The 25,776-nt window shown below is 41.2% G+C and overlaps 1 protein-coding gene across 1 annotated transcript in view; it reads right to left on the bottom strand.

Moving 5' to 3' along the window:
- LOC112069680 (NEDD4-binding protein 1-like) overlaps nt 1-16,922 on the bottom strand; it is a 41,278-nt gene extending 24,356 nt beyond the window's left edge. The window contains exons 1-2 of the mRNA XM_024137045.2: nt 16,394-16,922; nt 13,491-15,025 (exon numbers count right to left, since the gene is read on the bottom strand). Of these exons, the coding sequence (XP_023992813.1) occupies nt 13,491-15,025; nt 16,394-16,702 (1,844 nt within the window). The 5' untranslated portion in view covers nt 16,703-16,922. The remainder of the gene's footprint in view (nt 1-13,490; nt 15,026-16,393) is intronic.
- Between the last annotated feature and the right edge of the window lie 8,854 nt (nt 16,923-25,776).

The raw sequence follows: 25,776 nt of genomic DNA, 5'->3' as shown, positions 1-25,776 counted from the left end.
AAACAATAATAGCAATTTTCTATCATCCACTCAACTGAAATATTTTTAAAATATAATTGGATTGAAATACAATAAAATAAAGTGCAAAAATCTATTAATCAAAAACAACACTTTGTTTAAGGAGAAGTAACATGCAGTGAAAACAAATATTAAACTTTAACTTTTAAACTTGAACTGAGTAAAAACTCTAAATATGTGATTGCACAGTAATGTTCACTTGTTTGAGGTTGAGGGTGATACTTGGTGGTGTCCCATCTTTTCCACAAGTTCATCAATGTTCGGGGTAAGGCTCTGAGCTGAGGAAATCCTCAGAATTGAGTGGAGGTGTTCAGCAGTAAGTCGACTTCTGTGTGATGTTTTCCAGCTACCTCCGTGAACATATACTCCGACTCCCACCTTGTTTGAAACCCCCGGTTCTCAGTGTCCACCTTCCGTTTTGCCATTTTTGATGGGTATCTGAAAGTTAATTTTACTGTGATGCTGACGACTGCTGTGCCAATAAATATTGAAATGAAGCAGCCTACTGCTCGGTGCGTCACCGTTGCATTGTGGGAAATGTAGTATTGGTGCGTGTAAAAGATCTGCGGGCTGCCGGCTTGCTGCGGTCTGCGGGCCGGTTCTAATAATAAATCAAGATCATCCCAGGGGCCGTAAAAAACCTTCTCGCGGGCCGGATGTGGCCCGCGGGCCTTGACTCTGACATATGTGTTGTAGAATAATAGTGAAGACATCAAAATGATGAAATAACACATAAAATCATGTAGTAACCAAAAAAGTGTTACAATTTTCAAAAATATTTTATATTTGAGATTCTTCAAAGTAGCTCCCATTTGCCTTGATGACAGATTTGCACACTCTTGGTATTCTCTCAACCAGCTTCACCTGGAATGCTTTTCCAACAGTCTTGAAGGAGTTCCCACATATGCTGAGCACTTGTTTGCTGCTTTTCCTTCACTCAACTGGGTTGAGGTCGGGTGATTGTGAAGGCCAGGTCATCTGATGCAGCACTCCATCACTCTCCTTCTTGGTCAAATAGCCCTTACACAGCCTGGAGGTGTGTTGGGACATTGTCCTGTTGAAAAACAAATGATAGTCCCACTAACCGCAAACCAGATGGGATGGCGCATCGATGCAGAATGCTGGTTAAGTGTGCCTTGAATACTAAATAAATCACAGACAGTGTCACCAACAAAGCACACCCATACCATCACACCTCCTCTATGCTTCACGGTGGGAACCACACATGCGGAGATCATCTGTTCACCTACTCTGCGTCTCACAAAAACATGGCGGTTGGAACCAAAAATCTCAAATTTGGACTCATCAGACCAAAGGACAGATTTCCACCGGTCTAATGTCCATTCGACCATGAAAGCCTGGTTCACGCAGTCTCCTCTGAACAGTTGAGATGTGTCTGTTACTTGAACTCTGAAGCATTTATTTGGGCTGCAATTTCTGAGGCTGGTAACTTTAATGAACTTATCCTCTTTATTTAAGCTGTTCTTGCCATAATATGGACTTGGTATTTGACCAAATAGTGCTATTTTCTGTATACCACCAAATGTGAGGCATTTGAAAACCTTCCTGGTCTTTGTGGTTGAATCTGTGTTTGAAATTAACTGCTTGACTGAGGGACCTTACAGATAATTGTATGTGTGGGGTACAGGGACGAGTTAGTCATTTATAAATAATGTTTAACACTATTATTGCACACAGTAAGTCCATGTAACTTATTATTTGACTTGTTAAGCACATTTTACTCCTGAACTGATTTAGGCTTGCCATAACAAAGGGGTTGAATACTTATTGACTCAATACATATCAGCTTTTCATTTTTTATTAAATTGGTGAAAAATAAAAATACATAATTCCACTTTGACATTATGGGGTATTGTGTGTAGGCCAAGTGACAAAAAATCTAAATGTAATCAATTTTAAATTCAGGCTGTAACACAACAAAATGTAGAAAAAGTAAAACGGTGTGAATACTTTCTGAAGGCACTGTATACTAGACTTTTTTCCAAATTTTGTTACGTTACAGCCTTATTCTAAAATGTATTCAATCAAAAATGTTCCTCATCATTCTACACACAATACCCCATAATGACAAAGCGAAAACAGGTTTTTAGAAATGTATAAAAGCTACAAACAGAAATACCTAATTTACATAAGTATTCAGACCCTTTGCTATGAGACTTGAAATTGAGCTCAGGTGCATCCTGTTTCCATTGATCATCCTTGAGATGTTTCTACAACGTGATTGGAGTCTACCTGTGGTAAATTCAATTGATTGAACATGATTTGGAAAGGCACACACCTGTCTATATAAGGTCCCACAGTTGACAGTGTGTGTCAGAGCAAAAACCAAGCAATGAGGTCAAAGGAATTGTCCGTAGAGCTCCGAGACAGGATTGTGTCGAGGCACAGATCTGGGGAAGGGTACCAAAACATATCTGCAGCATTGAAGGTCCCCAAGAACACAGTGGTCTCCATCATTCTTAAATGGAAGAAGTTTGGAACCACCAAGACTCTTCCTAGAGCTGGCCACCCGGCCAAACTGAGCAATCGGGGAAGAAGGGCCTTGGTCAGAGAGGTGACCAAGAACCCGATGGTCACTCTGACAGAGCTCCAGATTTCCTCTGTTGATATGGGAGAACCTTCCAGAAGGACAACCATCATCTCTGCAGCACTCCACCAATCAGGACTTTATGGTAGAGTGGCCAGACGGAAGCCACTCCTCAGTAAAAAGCACATGACAGCCCGCTTGGTGTTTGCCAAAAGGCACCTAAAGTACTTCGACCATGAGAAACAAGATTCTCTGGTCTGATGAAACCAAGATTGAACTCTTTGGCCTGAATGCCAATAATCACGTCTGGAGGAAACCTGGCACCATCCCTACTGTGAAGCATGGTGGTGGCAACATCATGCTGTGGAATGTTTTTCAGCGGCAGGGACTGGGAGACTAGTCAGGATTGAGGGAAAGATGAATGGAGCAAAGTACAGAGAGAGATCCTTGATGAAAGCCTGCTCCAGAGCGCTTAGGACTTCAGACTGGGGCGAAGGTTCAACTTCCAACATGACAACGACTCTAAGCACACAACCAAGACAATGCATGTCCTTGAGTGGCCCAGCCAGAGCCCGGACTTGAACCCGATCGAATATCTCTGGAGAGACCTGAAAATAGCTGTGCAGTGACACTCCTCATCCTACCTGACAGAGCTTGAGAGGATCTGCAGAGAAGAATGGGAGAAACTCCACAAATACAGGTGTGCCAAGCTTGCAGCATCCTACCAAAGAAGACTTGAGGCTGTAATCGCTGCCAAAGGTGCTTCAATAAAGTACTGAGTAAAGGGTCTGAATACTTATGTAAATGTGATATTTCAGTTTTGTGCACAAATCTGTTTTTGCTTTGTCATTTTGGGGTATTGTGTGTAGATTGATAAGGGAACAAAACTAGTTAATACATTTTAGAAAAGGCTATAAAGTAAAATGTGGAAAAGGTCAAGGGGTCTGAATACTTTCCGAATGCAATGTTTATCTAAAAATAAGATTAACATAGGGTTAGTTTATATTACTTGGAGTCCAAGTAAAGAGTGAGAGTGCTGAACAATATGGACAGAGAGGGGTTTAAGTAGAAACCATAACAGGCTTTGCAAACAAACTTCCAGAAAGCATGACAAACACATACACACAAAAGCTCAAAACACACAAGTCTCAATTTTTGTGAGGCAATACAAAGTCACTGGGAAGTTCCCTCTTAAAGAGAAAGTGAGTTCAAACAGGATGTGCAACTAACCCCAGTACCATTGACGTGGATAGTAAAATCACCTTGACAACCTGGAAATGTAAATAGCCAAATATGCAAAAAACTTTAAATTTCCCCCTTGTAGTTTTCTAAAATAAAACCCCCATACTTGTTCATACTTCCAGTAATGACTTCAGTGGACAGAATAAAATTGCTTAGGGCGAGAAGGAAGAAACAGGAAAACTGACAAAAGTGAAGAGAGATAGTTTATATTAGGTCATTTCCATGTAAAAGGACCCATGAGCACCAACGTGACGTTCATAGGAGCATATCCAATTGGGTGTCAAATAAAAGCTAAGAGTCTATATTTCTGAGAAATTACATCATATATAAATTTATCAACCATCTTGCATCCTAAAAATTAGGAATAAGCTAAGATTTTGATTTCTGGTCAAACAGATGGAAAAGGGGTCTACCAGAAAAAGTCTTAAAAAGTATTAGAAATATATCAAAACACAATAATGTTGATGTAAAGACCCCTGCCAACTAATATCAACACATACTTAGTTTTGGAGAAAAATGTCTGCCTTCTGTAAATTTAAGAAACATTGCCCTGTGACTTGAAATTCCATTACCAAAACCCCACATATCTTTAAGATATTTTCTAATTTCTCTCCCTCATGACGAGACAGAATAATAAAAGTTCACATAAGTAACAAGGTAGGCCTATCAATTAGATAGTGTTTTTACTGGTATAATTTTGTTTATGCAAGTGATTAAAACGCAGAATTCTGTTACCAAATCGTTAACAGATTTTAAGCAATTGAATTGGCTACAATGGGATATCAAAGTAGTCACAAACCACAGTTGGTTTCACAACTACAGTACAGTAAAGAAAAGTAGAGTATAGTTCATTATAAACTGGGTGGTTTGAGCCCTGAATGCTGATTGGCTGACAGATGTGGTATATCAGACCTTATACCACAGGTATGACAAATAATTAATTTTTACTGCTCTAATTATGTTGGTAATCATTAAGGCACTTCTCTGGGGTTTGTGATATATGGCCAATACACCACGGCTAAGTGCTGTTTCCAGGCACTTCGTGTTGCATCGTGCATAAGAACAGCCCTTAGCCGTGGTATATTGGCCATATACCACACCCCCTCGGGCCTTATTGCTTAATTATGGTGTGGAATTCCCATTGTTAGAGTCTATCCTGCCCATGATATACTAAACATACACATGACCACATTCATAAAAAGTGCCATTGTTTACGTTGTCACCTAGCAATGCACTACTACTTTTACAGATCCAATGTCTCATCTGCCCAGCCATGCAACTTATAAACTTGATCTACACTGTAAAACGTATCTAGACATTATCTTCGACATTTGCAACATCGTTGCAATATTGAAATTCGATCTTCACTGTGTCCCATAATAATAAACATGTCGGGAGTCGAGACAGGCAGCTTTTTTTCTCAGCCAGTCGAAATCATGAAACAGCATCATTTTCTATGGATACATACAAAGAAATGTCGATAGAAAACAGGAGAACCTAAACGAAATGCAGCTTGTTTGCCGTCTTTCCAGCTTCAATCTGAAGTGATTGTGTTAGCTGTGTAGTTGGCTAGCTAGCAAGGGGATAGGACAGCGTTTCCTAAACTCGGTCCTCGGGATCCCAAGCGGTGCACGTTTTGGGTTTTGCCCTAGAACTATACAGCTGATTCAAATAATCAACTAATCGTCAAGCTGTGATAATTTGAATCAGCTGTGTAAAACCAAAACGTGCACCCCCTGGGGTCCCAAGGACTGAGTTTGAGAAACGCTGGGCTAGGAACATACAAAGAAGGAACTGGCTTCTTGGCAGCCCTGGTGTGAAGTGGAGGAATGGCAGAGTAGACCATCAATATGACCCTAAATATTTAGATGTGCAACTTGTAATTACAATTTAAGAGGACCAGTGCTTCTATAGCGAGAGAAAAATAACCTCACATCTGTGCTGTTTGGGAGTGATTTGTACATGTACATTTCGGTGTTCCTCAAGGTTCCGTTTTAGGACCACTATTGTTTTCACTATATATTTTACCTCTTGGGGATGTCATTCGAAAACATAATGTTAACTTTCACTGCTATGCGGATGACACACAGCTGTACATTTCAATGAAACATGGTGAAGCCCCAAAATTGCCCTCGCTAGAAGCCTGTGTTTCAGACATAAGGAAGTGGATGGCTGAAAACTTTCTACTTTTAAAACTCGGACAAAACAGAGATGCTTGTTCTAGGTCCAAGAAACAAAGAGATCTTCTGTTAAATCTGACAATTAATCTTGATGGTTGTAAAGTCGTCTCAAATTAAAACTGTGAAGGCCCTCGGCGTTACTCTTGACCACCGATCTCTCTTTTGACGAACATTCAAGACTGTTTCAAGGACAGCTTTTTTTCCATCTACGTAACATTGCAAAAATCAGAAATGTTCTGTCCAAAAATGATGCAGAAAAATTAATCCATGCTTTTGTCACTTGTAGGTTAGACTACTGCAATGCTCTACTTTCCGGCTACCCAGAATAAAGCACTAAATAAACTTCAGTTAGTGCTAAATACGGCTGCTAGAATCCTGACTAGAACCAAGAAATTTGATCAATATTACTCCAGTGCTAGCTTCCCTACACTGGCTTCCTGTAAGGCAAGGCTGATTCAAAAGTTTTACTGTAACTATAAAGGTTACATGGGCTTGCATCCTACCTATCTTTCGCGAGTTGGTCCGCCGTACATACCTACCGTACGCTATGGTCACAAGCGCAGGCTCTAATTGTCCTAGAATTTTCTAAGCAAACAGCTGAGGCAGGGCTTTCTCCTATAGATCTCAATTTTTATGGAATAGTTGCCTCCCATGTGAGAGACGCAGACTCGGTCTCAACCTTTAAGTCTTCTGAAGACTTATCTCCCCCCCCCCCCCGCCCCCCCCCCCCCCCCCCCCCCCCCCCCCCCCCCCCCCCCCCCCCCCCCCCCTCCCCCCCCCCCCCCCCTCCCGGAATCTACAGAAACGCTGCAGCGCTTCCCATATTCCTCTCTACTGCCACCCATGCCGCACACCCCCCCCCCCCCCCCCCCCCCCCTCACTAAGTCTTACTAGACTCTACCCCCCCCCCCCCCCCCCCCTTCAGTAGGTTCATAGATGAATTGAGTGTAGTCTGGCCCAGGAGTCGTGAAGGTGAACGGAACAAGGCTCTGGAGCAACGAACCGCCCTTGCTGTCTGCTGGCCGGTCCCCTTCTTCCACCTGGGATTCTCTGCCCTCTAACCCTATTACAGGGGCTGACGTTCCACTGGACTTACTGGTGCTCTTTCATCCGTCCCTAGGAGGGGTGGCGTCAACTTGAGTGGTTGAGTTACGACGTGATCTTCCTGTCGGCGTTTGGCGCCCCCCCTTGGGTTTGTGCTGTGGTGGAGTTTTTGTGGGCTATACTCGCTTGTCTCCGGATGGTAAGTTGGTGGTTGAAGATATCCCTCTAGTGGTGTGGGGGCTGTGCTTTGGCAAAGTGGGTAGGGTTTATCCTTCCTGTTTGGCCCTGTCCGGGGGTATCATCGGATGGGGCCACAGTGTCTCCTGACCCCTCCTGTCTCAGCCTCCAGTATTTATGCTGCAATAGTTTAATTGTGTCGGGGGCTAGGGTCAGTTGGTTATATTGGAGTACTTCTCTGTCTTATCCGGTGGTCTGTGTGAATGTAAGTATGCTCACTCCTAATTCTCTCCCTTCTTTCTCTCTCTCGGAGGGACCTGAGCCCTAGGACCATGCGTCAGGACTACAGGGCATGATGACTCCTTGCCTGTCCCCAGTCCACCTGGCCTTGCTGCTGTTTCCAGTTTCAAACTGTTCTGCCTGCGGCTATGGAACCCTGACCTGTCCACCGACGTGCTACTGTCCCCAGACCTGGCTGTTTTCATCTCTAAGAGACCGCAGGAGCGGTAGAGATACTCTTAATGATCGGCTATGAAAAGCCAACTGACATTTACTCCTGATTATTATTTGACCATGCTGGTCATTATGAAATGAACATTTGACACTCTTGGCCATGTTCTGTTATAATCTTCCACCCGGCACAGCCAGAAGAGGACTGGCCACCCCTCATAGCCTGGTTCCTCTCTAGGTTTCTTCCTAGGTTTTGGCCTTTCTAGGGAGTTTTTCCTAGCCGCCGTGCTTCTACACCTGCATTGCTTGCTGTTTGGGGTTTTAGGCTGGGTTTCTGTACAGCACTTCGAGATATTAGCTGATGTACGAAGGGCTATATAAAATAATCTTGATTTGATTTGATGATGTTGTTAGACTACATTGTTATTTCCACTTCAGAGTGCACAAGTGATACATTGTATAATTTCACTTTACCTTGAAAACCAAAAGTTATTTCAAGTTTCGCACTGTATGTTCTGAAGGTTTGCATAAAAGTGTATAGATTATTTCATATCACTGGAGTAGCCTATAGCCTACTATTAAATTTTTTTCACGGCATCTAAACTGATTGGATCCCCCTCACCTACTGAACAAAAGCAATATACAGTGCAAAGCCCGCCACATGATCTCCAGCCCAGAACACCCGCACCACCACTGCTTTGATCTCCCATCAGGTCAGAGAAATCAGACAATTACATTTCCTCCCAGGTGCTATCACTATAGAGTAACACAGTATGTTATAGTGTTTTTTACTATAATACCCTAGCGGTCAAACAGGGAGATGTTTTTCCACAGGGGATTTTTAAAATAACGGTTGTCTTACTGGCGTGACGTTTTAATAACCTTGTAAATCTCTCTTGGACAAGCAGACTTTTTTTTTGGGGGGGTAGCCCCTTTTCTCCCCTTATTTCGTGATATCCAATTGTGATCCAATCTCATCACTGCAACTCCCCAACGGGCTCGGGAGAGGCGAAGGTCGAGTCATGCGTCCTCTGAAACATGAGCCCCCCCTTACGCGCTTCTTAACACTCACCTTAACACCCACTTCTTAACACAACTGACAACCGATGTCAGCCTGCAGGTTCCCAGACCGCCACAAGGAGTCATTAGAGCGCGATGAGCCAAGTAAAGCCCCCCGGCCAAACCCTCCGCTAACCCGGACAACACTGGGCCAATTGTAGTGACACCTCAAGCACTGCGATGCCGTGCCTTAGACCACTGCGCCACTTAGGAGGCCTTGGACAAGGTGACTTATCAATATATTTGCCTGTACTTACCCCCCAAAATAAAATGCTAATTAACTGATTGTCTACATTAATTTCTAATTAGCATTTTCGAATCTGAGAATAAATAGAGCCCAATATATTAAAAGTCACCGTGTCCAAGATTTACACAGTTATCAAAACATCACGCCAGGGCAAGCCTAGACAAAACAGCCCTTATTTTAAGTGTTTCTAAAATCCCCTATGGGAAAAATGTTATGGTGGCAAAACCAGTTGGAATCATTTTCCTGTTTGACCGCAAGGTTTTATGGGTATTATGACATGTCCACTGTGGGGCTTTATTATGAACATCTCCCCATATGGGCATGGGGTGGGGTCGGATGGGAGGGTATCTGCTGGGTTTTCTATATGTTTTGTTGAGGCCTATGTGATGTGTGAGAAGTGCTAAGATTTCCTCTCTTGTAGAACAAACGTGAATCTTTTGAAATGTTTTGACTTTCCATCATATGACCTTCATGATTCAAATGCATTGATATAGTTTCATTCAATTAATGAATCAGTTTATTGCTGGTATAATTTTCTCTGAGTGATAGCTCATAAAATGAAGAGAACTTGTACGATAAGATTGATTGGCTTCTTTCTCTCGTTGATACGTTTCACACCTTCCCAATCCAGCCCTAAATACACATTTGAGTTCTCTGTATGTTCCTAGGCAAGGGGTGGGGGGGGGGCCTCCATAGCAACTTTTTTTTGCCATAGGAACCTGCAACCAGCGCTTGGGTAGTTTTGCTTTACATGGCAGTCAATACGAATAGAATTAATGACTAGAGAACGCCTAAAATTGCACTTGACAACCAGTGTTAGGATTAGAGGTCGACCGATTAATCGGAATGGCCGATTAACCTGTCTGGGAACGGGGAACCCCTCGCCAACAGCCAATGAAATTGCAGGGTGCCAAATTCAATCAACAGAAATCTCATAATTCAAATTTCTCAAACATACAAGTATTAGACACCATTTTAAAGATAAACTTCTCGTTAATCCAACCACAGTGTCCGATTTCAAAAAGGCTTTTCGGCGAAAGCAGAACATATCATTATGTTAGGTCAGCAACTAGTCACAGAAAGCATACAGCCATTTTCCAACCAAAGAGAGGTGTCACAAAAAGCAGAAATAGAGATAAAATTAATCACTAACCTTTGATATTCTTCATCAAATGACACTCCCGGGACAACANAAAACATCCCGTGAATTTGCACAGAGCCACATCAATTTACAGAAATACTCATAATAAACTTTGATAAAAGATACAAGTATTATGCAGAGAATTATAGATATACTTCTCCTTAATGCAACCGCTTTGTCAGATTTAAAAAAAGCTTTACGGAAAAAGCAAACCATGCAATAATCTGAGTACGGCGCTCAGAGACCAAAACAAGCCAAACATATACCCGCCATGTTGCGGAATCAACAGAAGTCAGAAATAGCATTATAAATATTCACTTACCTTTGATGATCTTCATCAGAATGTACTCCCAGGAATCCCAGTTCCACAATAAATGTTTGATTTGTTCAATAACGTCCATCATTTATGTCCAAATACCTCCTTTTTGTTTAGCCCAGTAATCCATTAGCCCAGTAATCCAAATGCTCAATGCGCGATCGCTTAGTTCAGACGAAAAGTCAAAAAAGTCATATTACAGTTCGTAGAAACATGTCAAACGAAGTATAGAATCAATCTTTAGGATGTTTTTATCATAAATCTTCAATAATGTTCCAACCGGAGAATTCCTTTGTCTTCAGAAATGCAATGGAATTCAAGCTAACTCTCACGTGAACACGCATGGTCAGCTCATGGCCAGCTCATGGCACTCTGGGAGAGACCTTACTCAATCCCCTCTCATTCACCCCCACTTCACAGTAGAAGCATCAAACAAGGTTCTAAAGACTGTTGACATCTAGTGGAAGCCGTAGGAAGTGCAATTTGACTTCCTACACATTTTTATTTTCAATGACGGCCTAGGAACGGTGGGTTAACTGCCTTGTTCAGGGGCAGAACGACAGATTTTTACATTGTCAGCTCAGGGATTCGTTTTTGCAATCTTCCGGTTACTAGTCCAACGCTCTAACCACCTGCCTTACATTGCACTCCACGAGGAGCCTGCATGGCAGGCTGACTACCTGTTACGCGAGGGCAGCAAGAAACCAAGGTAAATTGCTAGCTAGCATGAAACTTATCTTATAAAAAACAATAAATCTTAACATAATCACTAGTTACCCTCACATGGTTGATGATATTACTAGTTTATCTAGCGTGTCCTGCGTTGCATACAATCGATGCGCCTACTTCGACAAACGGTGATGATTTAACAAGCGCATTTGCGAAAAAAGCACTGTCGTTGCACCAATGTACCTAACCATAAACATCAATGCCTTTCTTTAAAATCAATACACAAGTATATATATTTTTAAACCTGCATATTTAGTTAATATTGCCTGCTAACATGAATTTCTTATAATTAGGGAAATTGTGTCACTTCTCTTGCGTTCCGTGCAAGCAGTCAGGGTATATGCAGCAGTTTGGGCTGCCTGGCTCATTGCGAACTGTGTGAAGTGCATTTATTCCTAACAAAGGCTGTAATTAATTTGCCAGAATTGTACATAATTATGACATAACATTGAAGGTTGTACAATGTAACAGCAATATTTAGACTTAGGGATGCCATCCGTTAGATAAAATACGGAACGGTTCCGTATTTCACTGAAAGAATAAACGTTTTGTTTTCGAAATGATAGTTTCCGGATTAGACCATTTTAATGACCAAAGGCTCATATTTCTGTGTGTTATTATGTTATAATTATGTCTATGATTTGATAGAGTAGTCTGACTGAGCGATGGTAGGCAGCAGCAGGCTCGTAAGCATTTATTCAAACAGCACTTTCGTGCGTTTGCCAGCAGCTATTGCGCCGTTTATGACTTCAAGCCTATCAACTCCCGAGATTAGGCTGGTGTAACCGATGTGAAATGGCTAGCTAGTTAGCGGGGTGCGCGCTAATAGCGTTTCAAACGTCACTCGCTCTGAGACTTGGAGTAGTTGTTCCTCTTGCCGAGGCTTTTGTGGAGCGATGGGTAACGCTGCTTCGAGGTTGGCTGTTGTCGATGTGTTCCTGGTTCGAGCCCAGGTAGGAGCGAGGAGAGGGACGGAAGCTATACTGTTACACTGGCAATACTAAAGTGCCTATAAGAACATCCAATAGTCAAAGGTATATGAAATACAAATCGTATAGAGAGAAATAGTCCTATAATTCCTATAATAACTACAACCTAAAACTTCTTACCTGGGAATATTGAAGACTCATGTTAAAAGGAACCACCAGCTTTCATATGTTCTGAGCAAGGAACTTAAACGTTAGCTTTTTTACATGGTACATATTGCACTTTTACTTTCTTCTCCAACACTTTGTTTTTGCATTATTTAAACCAAATTGAACATGTTTCATTATTTATTTGAGGCTAAATTGATTTTATTGATTTATTATATTAAGTTAAAATAAGTGTTCATTCAGTATTGTTGTAATTGTCATTATTACAAATACATTATTAATTTTTTACTTTTTACTTTATTTTTTATTTTTTATCGTCCGATTAATCGGTATCGGCTTTTTTTGGTCCTCCAATAATCGGTATCGGCGTTGTAAAATCATAATCGGTCGACCTCTAGTTAGGATATGGCCACGTCACAGCCATGATAAAAAATGTCATAGCACATGGCCTCATGTATTATTGCTTAAGTACATTACAGCACAGTAAAATAATATCAGCGTATTGTTCAGTACAGTACAGTAGAGATCAGTCAGTAAAGAAAAGTAGAGTATAGTTCAGTACACAGTAAAGCACACTAGAGTTGCGTACACTATAATTACTGTAATGTACTGTAATCTACATTATTGTACTATACTCCACTGTACTGTTCTGTACGGTACTCTACTGAGCTGTACTTTGATGTCCAAAGTTGTGAAACTTAGATGTCTTGATTTGGTCTGGTCTGGACCAACCAAATTTGGTCTTATTTAGAGGCAGAGCTCATTAAATAAATGTGTTTTTGTAAAATGTTCAGTGTAAATTGTTCAAAGTAGTCATTGTGCAGAGAGTTGTATGGTTGGTTAAACTTTGAAACCAATGGTTTTTGTTTGGCATATATTTTAAATGAAATATTTGAGTCTCAGCGCAATTCCGCTACCGTGGAATTGCCCATTACTATTACTTATTTCATAGTCAGAGAAAGGTTTTCCCATCTGGAAAGCCACTAAGACGCCCCCCACTGCAGCCATGTGCTAGGCCTATCTACTCATATATATACACACATACATTTACAGTGGGTTACTGGAAGAGCTCTCAGCTATGAGCATTTATAATGTTACCCATGAGAAAGTCCTGACTGAGGGTTACACTCTTGCTTTCACTCACACACCAAAGCTCACGTAGGCCTACACACAGGTGGTCCAGACAAAGTCTTATTTGATGATGACAAAATGTGTGTGGGTACAGTACGAGGGGGGATTACTCACGCCATGGCCACGTTGCTGCCGTCGATGATGATGTGGCGGAGGTCAGGGTGTCCAGGCTCATTCTGTAGGGTCAGGGTGTAGGGGGTTCTTAGGGACTCATGGAAGCGGATCGTGGCAGTCAGGGGTGGTGGAGGGGGCTCTGTGCGGGGTGGAGGGACCCTGGCTGACAGGGTCTGGTAGGAGCAGCCTGGCCTTGTGCCTGCTGGCTGGGCCGGGCACTGTGGTGTGCTCCGCAGTGCCGTCACACTCTCCACATGTACCGGCCCCATCGGCCCCATGGTCTGAGCCCCTCCCCGGGAAAGGTAGTCCATCCTGGACCCCGATGGAGGATCCAGTTGCTCTGCCGTCCTGGCCTTAACGCCAGTCATAGTGTCGGAACTGTCCTCGTCATCCTCAATGGTGATGATATTGTAAGCAGCCCCCTGACCAGTGCTGCTCCTCTTTAGTGTCACTGTCTGCACCATGCTGCTACACTGTCCCCTCTGGCCCACAGCATTGCTGCTGAGTGGCTTAATGTTCTCCTTGGACTTTACATCCAGGGCTCTGTTTGGCATTCTATCTGGCCCTCTGTCCTTATCCCTGGAGAAAGTAGCGGAGGAGGAAGATGAAGACTCAGGGTTGTGGGTTGAGGACGCCCCACCTCGCTGCCCCTCTGTTCTCTGGCTCTCCTCCACAATGCGCTCCAGCAGCAGGAAGGTGTCCTCTGTCTGGCCCGTCTCCCTCACCACCCTCTCCACCACCTCCTGCTGGTAGCCCATGGTCCTGAAGAAGTTCACCAGGCACCGCAGGTTGGTCTCTGGGGTCACAGCTTCCCGGTCCTCTGCACTATCAGTGGAGTCCAGCACCATAATCCCCATGTTGGCCTTGGAGGGAGTCTTAGCTCGGCTGTCACTGGTTACAGTGTGGCACTCTTTCTCAATCGACTCACCCCTCCTCTCTAGGGAGAACTGCCTCTTGGTGTCCCTCAGTTCGCTCTCTGACGAACGCCGCTTGTGGGAGGGTCGGATGCCATTCAGCAACCCCGCTTCGGCCCCGGCTGGAGCCCCAGCCGCCTTCTCCTCAAAGCTGGTGTCCACGATGCGGTTGGAGAGGTCAGTGACAGGGGTGCTGCTTTGGGAGCGATCCTGGTCCACGTCTATAACCCCACCAGGCTGAGTGGGGCTCTGGGCAAGACCTAGCAGCTCCTCCTTCAGGGCACTGGGTAGCAAGAGCAGCTCCATGGCGTACTTATCGTCCCGCTCCTCCACAAACGTCTTGAAGGTGCGTTTGACGGTCTGCTCCCTGTCTCCGGGCAGGCTCCGCTTCTCTTGGAAGAGAGCAACAAACTGCTGCACGCGGCTCTGTGCCATGACGACAGACTCAACGCAGCCCAGCAGGCGCAATCGTCCCGGCTCCAGCACCACAACCTCAGCGCTGGTGTCCCGCAGCAGCCGATCCAGGAACAAACCCCGGGCACCGGCAAAGATGCAGTGGATGTCCACAGGGTAGCGCTCCACCTGCTGCAGCTCTGGGTCACAGAGACCTTTCAGGTACTCCTGCAACAACATAGAGTCAACACCAGTTAGAGAAGTAGACATGCCAACAACAAAAAATGAGTTGTCCAACATCAACTTACACAGGTGTAGGCAACACACCTAGTTCATAAAGCACCATGGATGGGGATCTAGACTACATTAAATAATTTCACATGAGAAGGTCCATGTTCTAAGCTTTTGAAACTGATAGTAGGATGCTTAGGAATACCCCCTCTCCGCCTGCCCAAGAAAACTTCACTCATCATCTTCAATAACAACTCTCAGTCAACTCTGTCATCATCACATTGACTGTAAATTGGTAAGATTGAAAAGTGGAAGATGGGAAGTTGTAAGAAATCAACTGAAACCCAATGAGGAAATCTCAACATCTCAACAGTTTCCTGAAATATTTGATGAATCAGCCTCAAGTTTGAGATGCCCTGGCTGTCACAATGCATACGTGTGTCTCCTCTCCATAGAGTGCACATGGTTTCCTGATGACTACGTACACCAGGGAGAAAAAATGACGGGGCAAGGCATAAATATGTTGGGGCTTCCGTTTTCTGTGTTCTCAATGGGGTGGAAGGGGATTCCAAGTTTACTGGTGTAACAGTTTAACTTTAGTCCATCCCCTCGCCCCGACCCGGGCGCGAACCAGGGACCCTCTGCACACATCAACAACAGTCACCCTCGAAACATCGTTACCCATCGCTCCACAAAAGCCGCAGCCCTTGCAGAGCAAGGGGAACCACTACTTCAAGGTCTCAAAGCGAGTGACGTCACCGATTGAAACGCTATTAGCACGCACCACCGCTAACTAGCTAGCCATTTCACATCGGTTACACTGGCACCAATAGTAATATAATATTACCCAATCCGGTGACCTGTACATTGAACTTCATCTGCCCACTTCACAATGTTGGCAAAGGGAAACTCAAGATACGGAAGTGTAAAATATGTTATGACTGCTGTTTTTAGAGTAGTAGAATGAACGGGAAATCAGTGCTGAACTTGAAAGCAAAAGTGTCATTGACACCCATCATGCAGTCGGGATCTTATGTAATGATGTTGTAAACCTGGCACCTAGATGGACTAGTTTTATAATCTTTACTAATATAATCTGTACAGTTAGCTAGAAAGCAGATTACACAAAGCCTTATATTATATGAAACTCAAACAACTTTTCATATCAGCATTTTTACATTGGTCATATCATACCTATTCCAATCAGGTACCTCTTACTTTATTACCAACACATAACTTTTAAGGATGGACCTTTGCTCTACCAATGAAAGGTCTTTGCTCTTGAACTGCATAACTGACAAAAATAAATAAAACACTTGAAGAATGGGCCTCAAAGTCATTTCATTAATCACAGTCAATGTTTACCTTTGCCTTCGACACGTCGTCTCTCTTTCCCTTGAGTTTAAGCCATATCTGCCTTGATGCTGTACTACTGTGGGCTCCAGTGTGGTCCAAAAGGCCGATAATTGTGAAAGCTACCTGGAAAACCTGTTCTACTTTGCGTTTAGCGCAATTCAGTTCTTCTTGCTTGTTTTCAAGGACCGCAAATTCGTCCACTGTCAGGACCTCTTGCTGTTGTTTGCTCGCTACTGGTGATAGCCTGTTTACGGGCGGTTCCGAACAGGTTACCTCGGTGACTCGCTTCATACCAAGGAGGGGCCGCGTTGTTGACATTGTTTATGAATATCTGTCCCTATTGACAACGGAGAGTTTTAATATTTTAACCATTCGGTGTCATGTCGATCTTTACCCTCCTTCATGGTTTCCTGTGATCTATATTCTTCTTCCCTGCGGTGATATATTACCTAGAGTAATCCTATTTTAAAATAACTTTTTACACGACAATCCCAACGCATCCGGAAAGTCCCAGTGATGATGTCATCAAAAGAAGACAATGTGTACTACGGAACGTACGGAAATGAAGATGGCGGAGGCGGATGTTTTGTTTGAAACTGATGGCGCATCGAGTGGAGTAGACTGTTAAGAGTGAAAAGGAATGGACTGCAGTGGCGAACAACAGGGGAAATAAGAGAAGTGGTTGTGGAATATGTAAAGCCTTGCGCTGACTCTTTTTTTAGTTGGAGTGAGGGTGGCGTTATCTGGATAAGGTTGCGTCAATGAGGATAACAAGAAGTGGACTTTAGTTTTTTTTGTATCCGAGGAGCAGAAGGAGCTAGCCCTTGATCATGACTCAGTTCCATTACACATAACATTAATTGGAATGAAGGCATCTTCTGTACTGGGGAGTTTTGCTAAGAGCCCGGACGCTTGGTCTGAACAAACATTCATCGCTTGCGGTATAAGGAGCTGCTTTTCTGTCATATCAGCGACAAATAATAATTCAAAAATGTTGAATTGAAACACATCTTTTTATAGTAATGTTCCAACACGCCATATCTCGACGTTACAGCCCTTTTGCAGAAGACCGGCTGAAGACAAATCACATTTCATTGGTTCGTACAATAATTTTGCAGATGTTATTATGGGCAGAGCCGAAATGCTTATGTTCCTAACTCAACAGAGCAATACAATACAAAACAATACATGCAAATCCCCCAAATAAAAAGGAATTAAGAAATATTAGAATGAGCAATGTCAGAATATGGAATATAGATATACACTACATGACCAAAGGTATGTGGACATCTGCTTGTCGAACATCTCATTCCAAAATCATGGGCATTAATATGAAGTAGGTCCCCCACTTTGCTGCTATAACAGCCTCCACTCTTCTGGGAAGAGTTTTCACTAGATGTTGGAACATTGTTGCAGGGATTTGCTTCCATTCAGCCACAAGTGCATTAATCAATCAGAATTTGGGTTTAATACTTTTTATGGAAAAGTTTGATCTTACTGATATATGGAGAGAGAGGTTTCCGGCCGACAGATCATTCACTTGGAGTAACAAAACAGGTTCCAGACAATCCAGAATATATTTTTGGCTTATATCCAAATGTATTGATAGTGAGTGTGCTACTACAAATATTTGTACTACTCCCCTCACAGACCATAGGGCCATTTACATTGATATCAAAATATTTAGCCCTGATACTAACCTTGGTAGAGCATCCTACTGGAAGCTAAATAGCTCATTATTAAATAATGATATAGTTAAGTTTGAGGTTAAAGATCTGCTTTCACACTTTTGGGAAAGGGCTTGTGAAGAAAAATCTTATTGCAAGAACTGGGAGCTCTTTAAAATTGAGGTGTCCAAATACCTTAGAAAATATGGTAGTAATCTTGCTAAGACCAGAAGAGCTGAGGAGGAAAAGGTGATCATTAAGATAACTTCCCTTTCTCAGAGGTTCCCAGCCGGCCTCTCTGGGGAGGAGAAGATGGAACTAATTGAGTTACAAAATAAACTGGATAATATATATAGATGAAAAGCAGAAGGAGCCTTTATTAGATCTAGGAAAAAATGGATTGAGGAGGGAGAACAGAATTCATCCTATTTCTTTAGACTTGATAAATTTCACTCTAAAAATAACACTATCCATAAATTAAACATTGATGGTGTTATTACAGATTACCAAAAATTAATCGCTAAATACTGTAGCAATTTTTACAGAAAATTGTATAGCCCTACGTACTGTCAGTAATCCACAGATATGTTTTTTGACTCACTGAATAATGTTCACTCTATCAGTGATATAGAATCTAAACAGTGTAATGAACCCATCAAAGTTGAAGAGATTATAGAGTCTATCAAACATCTAAAGAACAATAAATCACCAGGTGTTGATGGAATTACAATAGAATTTGACAAATTATTTTCTGAACGAGTAGCTCCCTTCCTATTTGAAGTCTTTTTTAGAGATAATAACAACAATGTTCTCCCTCCTACAATGAGTCAGGGGTAAATAACACTGATACCTAAGCCTAAAACAAAAGTGCTGCTCATCAATAACTGGCATCCAATTTGTCTTCTTAAGAATGACTATAAGATATTAGCCTTACTACTTGCAAAAATAATTAAAGAAGTCCTGGATGCAATCATTGATGAAACACAGTCTGGCTTTATGAGGAACAGACATATTTCTAACAATGTCAGACTAGTATTAGACATACTTGACTACTCAGACCTAATAACCGAGGATAGCTTCATATTATTTTTAGATTTTTATAAAGCATTTGACACAGTAGAGCATCAGTTCCTCTTCCACTCCCTTGAGAGACGTGGCTTTGGGGATTTTTTCTGTAAGGCTATTAAGACTCTCTATACAAATGGTAACAGCTTTATCAAATTGAAATATGGCACCTCACCTAGATTTGAGCTAAAGAGAGGAATTAGGCAAGGTTGTCCTATCTCTCCGTACCTGTTTTTATTAATCACCCAACTTCTTACAAATTATTTAAATAATAGTCCTGTACAAGGTATTTCCATAGCTGGTAAAGAAAGTATTATAAGCCAGCTGGCTGAAGATACTACACTTTTTCTGAAGATGCTAACCAAATTCCCATATCGATCAATGTGATACAATCCTTTTCCAAAGCGTCTGGTCTATATCTTAACATTAATAAATGTGAACTCATGGCTGTCAAAGATTGTGTGACACCTTCCTATTATGGTATTCCAGTAAAAGAAGAACTTGCATATTTAGGCATAACCATTACAAAGGATCAGAAGTCTAGATGCTTACTAAATTTTAACCCTCTTATTAAAAAAACCCCAGAAGAAGTTAAATCAATGGCTACAGAGGGACTTATCTTTAAAAGGTAGAGTCCTAATAACCAAGGCCGAAGGTATCTCTAGACTAAGATATGGCGCTCTATCTTTATATCTTGACTGTAAAATAAGCAAGGAGATAGACCAGATGCTTTTCAACAAAACTGTTGTAATGAACACTTATGAGAATGGTGGGCTGAATTTTCTGGACTTTACTACCTTAAATAATACTTTTAAGATCAATTGGATAAATCAATTTCTAAGAAGACCCACTTCTATGTGTAATTTTATTCCTCATCATGTCTTCTCTACTTTTGGTTGCCTTAACTTCATGTTGGTTTGCAATTATAATATTGACAAAGTTTGAGTGAAACTTTCTGCTTTTCATCGGCAAGTTTTCTTGTCATGGTCCTTAATTTATAAACATCATTTTTCTCCACACAGATATTATATATGGAATTATCGGGATATATTGTATAAAAATACTTATTTGTTTTTAGAATATTGGTATATCTGAAATAATATCCTATTGGTGAGCCAACTGGTAAATGCAGAGGGTCTTTTACTCAGTTATAAGGAATTCTTATCACTTTACAAGGTCCCTGTAACACCTAAAGATTTTGCAATTGTTTTAGATGCCATTCCCTCAGGTGTTGCTTTATTATTCAGGAATGTGTCAAGACCTGACCCTACCTTCCGTTGACCCTGGAGCCTACCTTCCGTTGACCTTGGTGACTCATCAGTAGGAAAGATTTGTTTCTCTTTTGGTCCATTCAACAATAGAGCGATACGAACCTTGTTTCAGCAGGATGTTGTATCTATACCTTATTGGAATGGATGTATTGATAATACCTGTTGGGGAAAAGTTTGGATGCTGCCACACACATACCTACTTGTTAACAAAATTAAGGACGTTTACTTTAAAATTATTCATAAATATTATCCTGCCAACCACTATATGAAGAAGTTTAAGGAAAACATCAACTCAAATTGCTCCTTTTGTAATGACCACCAAGAAACAGTCTTGTACCTTTTTTGGAATTGTATTCATGTAAGAAAACTGTGGCAAGACATTAGTAGATTTATAATTGAACACATTTATGAAGATCTTACACTATTGTGGAGAGATGTACTGCTTGGATTCTTTACATATGATAGAAATAAGCTGAAACATTTTTATGTAATTCATTTCATTATTCTTTTGGCCAAATTTGAGATTCACAAATGTAAATTTACAAACCAAAAAATGCATTTTCTTACCTTACAAAAAGAAATTGAACTATATTTTAAGACAATTAAATACTCTACTAACAAAAAAGCTGTTAGAATTATAAGTGTATGTATGTCCCTTAAGGTCCTTGTGTAATGTGATATTGTACCCCCTAGCCCAATTGTCCATTGTATATTATTCATATATACTTGTGTTCCCACATGCACTCCCTGTATTGATTTGTGGTTAATAAAAAAAGATAGAAAAAAAAGGAAAGGGCCTTCCCCTAACTGATATCACAATGTTGGAAGCACAGAATCATCTAGAATGTCATTGTTTGCTGTAGAGTTAAGATTTCCCTTCACTAGAACTATGGAGCCTGAACCATGAAAAACAGCCCCAGACCATTATTCCTCCTCCACCAAACTTTACAGTGTGCACTATGCATTGGGGCATTTGACAAATATACTTGTTGGAAAGGTGGCATCCTATGACGGTGCCACGTTGAAAGTTACTGAGCTTTTCAGTAAGGCCATTCTACTGCCAATGTTTGTCTATGGAGATCACATGGCTGTGTGCTCAATTTTATACATCTGTCAGCATCGGGTGTGGCTGAAATAGCAGAATCCACTAATTTGAATGGGTATCCACATACTTTTGTAAATATAGTGTATACAGTGCTAAGTTTGTGTTAAGTTACAGCCTTATTCTAAAATGGATTCAATCGTTTTTTGATATATCACACACCATGAGAAACAAGATTCTTTGGTCTGATGAAACCAAGATTGAACTCTTTGGCCTGAATGCCAAGCATCACGTCTGGAGGAAACCTGGTACCATCCCTACTGTGAAGCATGGTGGTAGCAGTATCATGCTGTGGGAATGTTTTTCAGCGGCAGGGACTGGGAGACTAGACAGGATCGAGGGAAAAATGAACGGCGCAAAGTACAGAGAGATCCTTGACGAAAACCTGCTCCAGAGCGCTTAGGACCTCAGACTGGGGCGAAGGTTCACCTTCCAACAGGACAACGACCCTAAACACACAGCCAAGGCAACGCAGGAGTGGCTTCGGGACAAGTCTCTGAATGTCCTTGAGTGGCCCAGCCAGAGCCCAGACTTGCACCCAAATCAAATGTTATTTGTCACATACACATGGTTAGCAGATGTTAATGCGAGTGTAGCGAAATGCTTGTGCTTCTAGTTCCGACAATTGCAAAGTAACTCCAAGCCAAAATAGTGAGTTCTAACCTAACATCCAATCAGACTCACACCTTTACCTACACAACGAACGCTGTAAAATGATAAAAGAATTATGCTACATAGAAGATATATGATTCGAATGATGTGGGTACAGAACGGCATAGGCAAGATGCAGTAGATGGTATAGAGTACAGTCTATACATATGAGATGAGATAATGTAGGTATATAAAACATAAAGTGGCATAGTTTAAAGTGGCTAGTGTGGAATACATGTATTACATCAAAGATGGCAAGAATGCACAGACTAGATGATATAGGCCAGATGCACTTGTAAGTATCTATATAGCGAGTTATGAGATGAGGTAATGTTAGTGTAATAATGTAAAACATTGTATATTAAGTGGCCATTTAGTAAAAAGTGGGATAGTGATACAAATTGTTTACATAATTTCCCGATCGACCATTCTGAGAGACTTGAAAATAATTGATGCGCACATCCTAGTCGTGACAGCTCCCATATCCATCCACCCTGAACAGATGATATTGGTATGAGAGAAGATGCAGACCAGTGATAGTGAGACCATTGAGGACCTCGCCTGAGATGAAGGAAATAAGCGACGTGCCCTAGATACAACTAAGCTTGTGCTGCATCCATTATGTAGCCGGAAAACTATCTCTCACCGAAGAGCTTACCGTGTAATTCTCACTTGCCCAAATACGGCTACTGGCATAAAAAAGTACTTGGTCTGTATGAAGAAATGTTCCATAGAGAGAGTGTGATATAGGTGTCATGATAGTAATGTTCAGTTTGTGCCTATATTGAGTAAATCTTATATTACCAACTTTTGCTTTTCATTTATTATTGATTGGTTAATAAGTTGTTGGGTGTTGGGGTATAGTACCATTATGTCCTCATGAATGTGTGTAATTAAACCATATCGTATTTTCTGTATCTCCTATTCCATCTGCTATAATATCATATAGTGAACATAGTAACTGGTAACAAATGTGATGAAAATAAGTCAAAAGAGAACGCTCGAAAATACGTTGCTGAATTCATTAGATTCTGTTTATTTAGAACCTGGTAATGCATCTTGTGGTAATTTTGGTCGATATACCAATATTTTTCCAACAGTGTATTCGAGACCGTCCGGCCAAGCAAGCTGATAGGTTTGCTGTTTGTCTAAATATCCTAAGTAACGTTTTACTCCACTCTGTGAGCTGGAACGGTAGCAGAATTTACATTGGCCTTTCTCCTCCATAAGGGCTCTGGATAGAAGACTGTATCCCTCAAATAATATCTCTTGGTTTTTATGTAATCCAAACAGCACCTAAATTAACCCTCAAATCTTATCCTGGAAGTGTCCTACGATTCCCAAAGCTTTATCGACATGTAGATGATGTGTTAGACGCCCTTTATAAAGAGTCTCCTAGGATAGTGTGCTGTCAGAAAACACAGAACAACATGTAAATTACGAGTTATATATAAAGTGATACTAGAACTGTTGTAGCGATAGGGGCGAGAGAGTACTCGTCAGAGCATGTAGGGTGTTAGTAGGGTATCTCAGAAAGCCTCAGCTAGACCGACTATTAAAATTTGTATTTATAATTAATTTATGACTATATATTTATTTAACCTTTATTCTACACCAGAGGAAGGGCTCCATTCGAGATTTTACATCATATTTCGAAGGTGCGTCACTGGCCGAGATATAGCAGCCACCAAATTCCATCTACAAAGTATTGATCCAGAAAGACAAACATTGAAAAAACTACAAGTAATCTAGTAAAAACATTGAATTCACAAGAGTATAACTAATATCAAACCAACAGCAAAGAACATTGACAGGTCAGGGAATTCAGCCTCAAAATCCTTCATCAGTGATTTAAAAACACCAAACCGGGACAAGTTCTTCCAGTTTAAAATTATTTGTAAGGTGTTCCAAGACGGATGGCGCAGAGTACATTAAAGACCTTTTACCAAATTCAGTTCGGATATTTGAACAGTTAGCAGGATAAAAGTCTAGCGAACGAGAGAGTACCCACCACATTTCTGAACATAAAAATGCCCAAATAAAAAAGGTAGTAAACCCAAAATGGCTTTGTATAATAAAAGTATACCAGTGACTGAGCCTACGAGTGACTAGAGAAGGCCAGCCAACCCTGGTAATAAAGTGCAGTGGTGCGTAAGGGTTTTGCAGTTTAAAATAAATCTCAAAGTGCCATGGTAAAGAGTGTCAATTGATCTCAAACACGAGCGGAAGCATTCATATATAAAATATCCCCATAGTCTAGTAAAGGCATAAATGTAGCTGATACAGCCTCCTTCTGGCTTCAAAAGAAAAACAGCCTTATTCCTAAAATAAAATCCCAATTTCAGCTTCAATTTTTTTTTAAGTTGTTGAATATGCAATTTAAAAGAGAGGCCGTCATCAATTAGAATTCCAAGATATTTATATGAGGTTACAACCTCAATCTCCTTGCCCTGACAGGTAGTAATAGGTGATAGTTCAGAGGTCTATTTCTTGCATAGAAACACCATTAGTTTAGTTTTGTCAGTATTGAGGATAAGCTTCAATTGACACAAGGATGTTGAACAGTATAAAAAGCAGTTGCAAGTTCTGGAAAGCTTTTGTAAGAGATGAGGCACAACAGTAAATAACAGTATCATCAGCAATAAAAATGAAGTTGGCATTTTTGGACATTTTTGTCTAAATCATTTATATAAATAGTGAATAAGAGAGGACCAAGTACAGAGCCTTGGGGCACACCATTCAGGACAGACAATTTGACAGACATGAGCCCATCAAATTGAGTGCACTGAGTTCTATCAGACAGATAGTTAGCAAACCATGCAACTGCATGCTCTGAAAGACCTACACTCGACAATCTCTGCCTTAGTATAGCATGATCAACTGTATCAAAAGCCTTAGAGAGATCAATAAAAAAGTGAGACACAGTGCTGTTTTTTGTCAAGGGCTTCAGTGATATCATTTAAAACCTTCATGGCTGCTGTAATTGTGCTATGCTTCTTCCTGAAGCCCGATTGGTACATTGATAAAATAGAGTTAGTAAATAAAAACTCTTTAGCTGTTCACTTACAAGGTTTCAAGTATTTTCACCAGGGTGACAGCTTTGAGATTGGCCTATAATTATTTAAAAGAGTTGGATCTCCCCCTTTTAAAAGTGGTAGGACAAAAGCTGATTTCCAGATCTTTGGAATTTCATTACATTCCAGGGTTAGATGAACAGATATGTAAGTGTTCAGCTATGAAATCAGCTGCCAGATTTAAAAAGCAGGGATCCAAAAGATCAGGACCTGCAGGCTTTCTTTGATCTAAGGATTTCAGGGCTTTATGTACCACCTGCACTGAGAATGGCAGAAAGCTAAAAGTTTGACCAGCTCTCACTGGTTCATCCACACAGGGTTGTACAGAGACAGAGGACACTGGTTCATCCACACAGGGTTGTACAGAGACAGAGGACACTGAATCAAAACGCCTACCAGATGATACAAAGTGCTCATTGAAAACATTCAGCATTTTCAGTTTTGTTCATATATAGCAACAGAGTCCTTCAAAACACATGACGGTAATTCATTAACATTACTGTTACCAGACATAAGACTTAATAGCATTCCAAAACTTTCTAGGGTCATTCAGGTTATCAGT

Source organism: Salvelinus sp. IW2-2015, unplaced genomic scaffold (genome assembly GCF_002910315.2).
Source record: "Salvelinus sp. IW2-2015 unplaced genomic scaffold, ASM291031v2 Un_scaffold1078, whole genome shotgun sequence".
Classification (NCBI taxonomy): domain Eukaryota; kingdom Metazoa; phylum Chordata; class Actinopteri; order Salmoniformes; family Salmonidae; genus Salvelinus; species Salvelinus sp. IW2-2015.
This window is presented reverse-complemented; position numbering and strand designations above follow the sequence as displayed.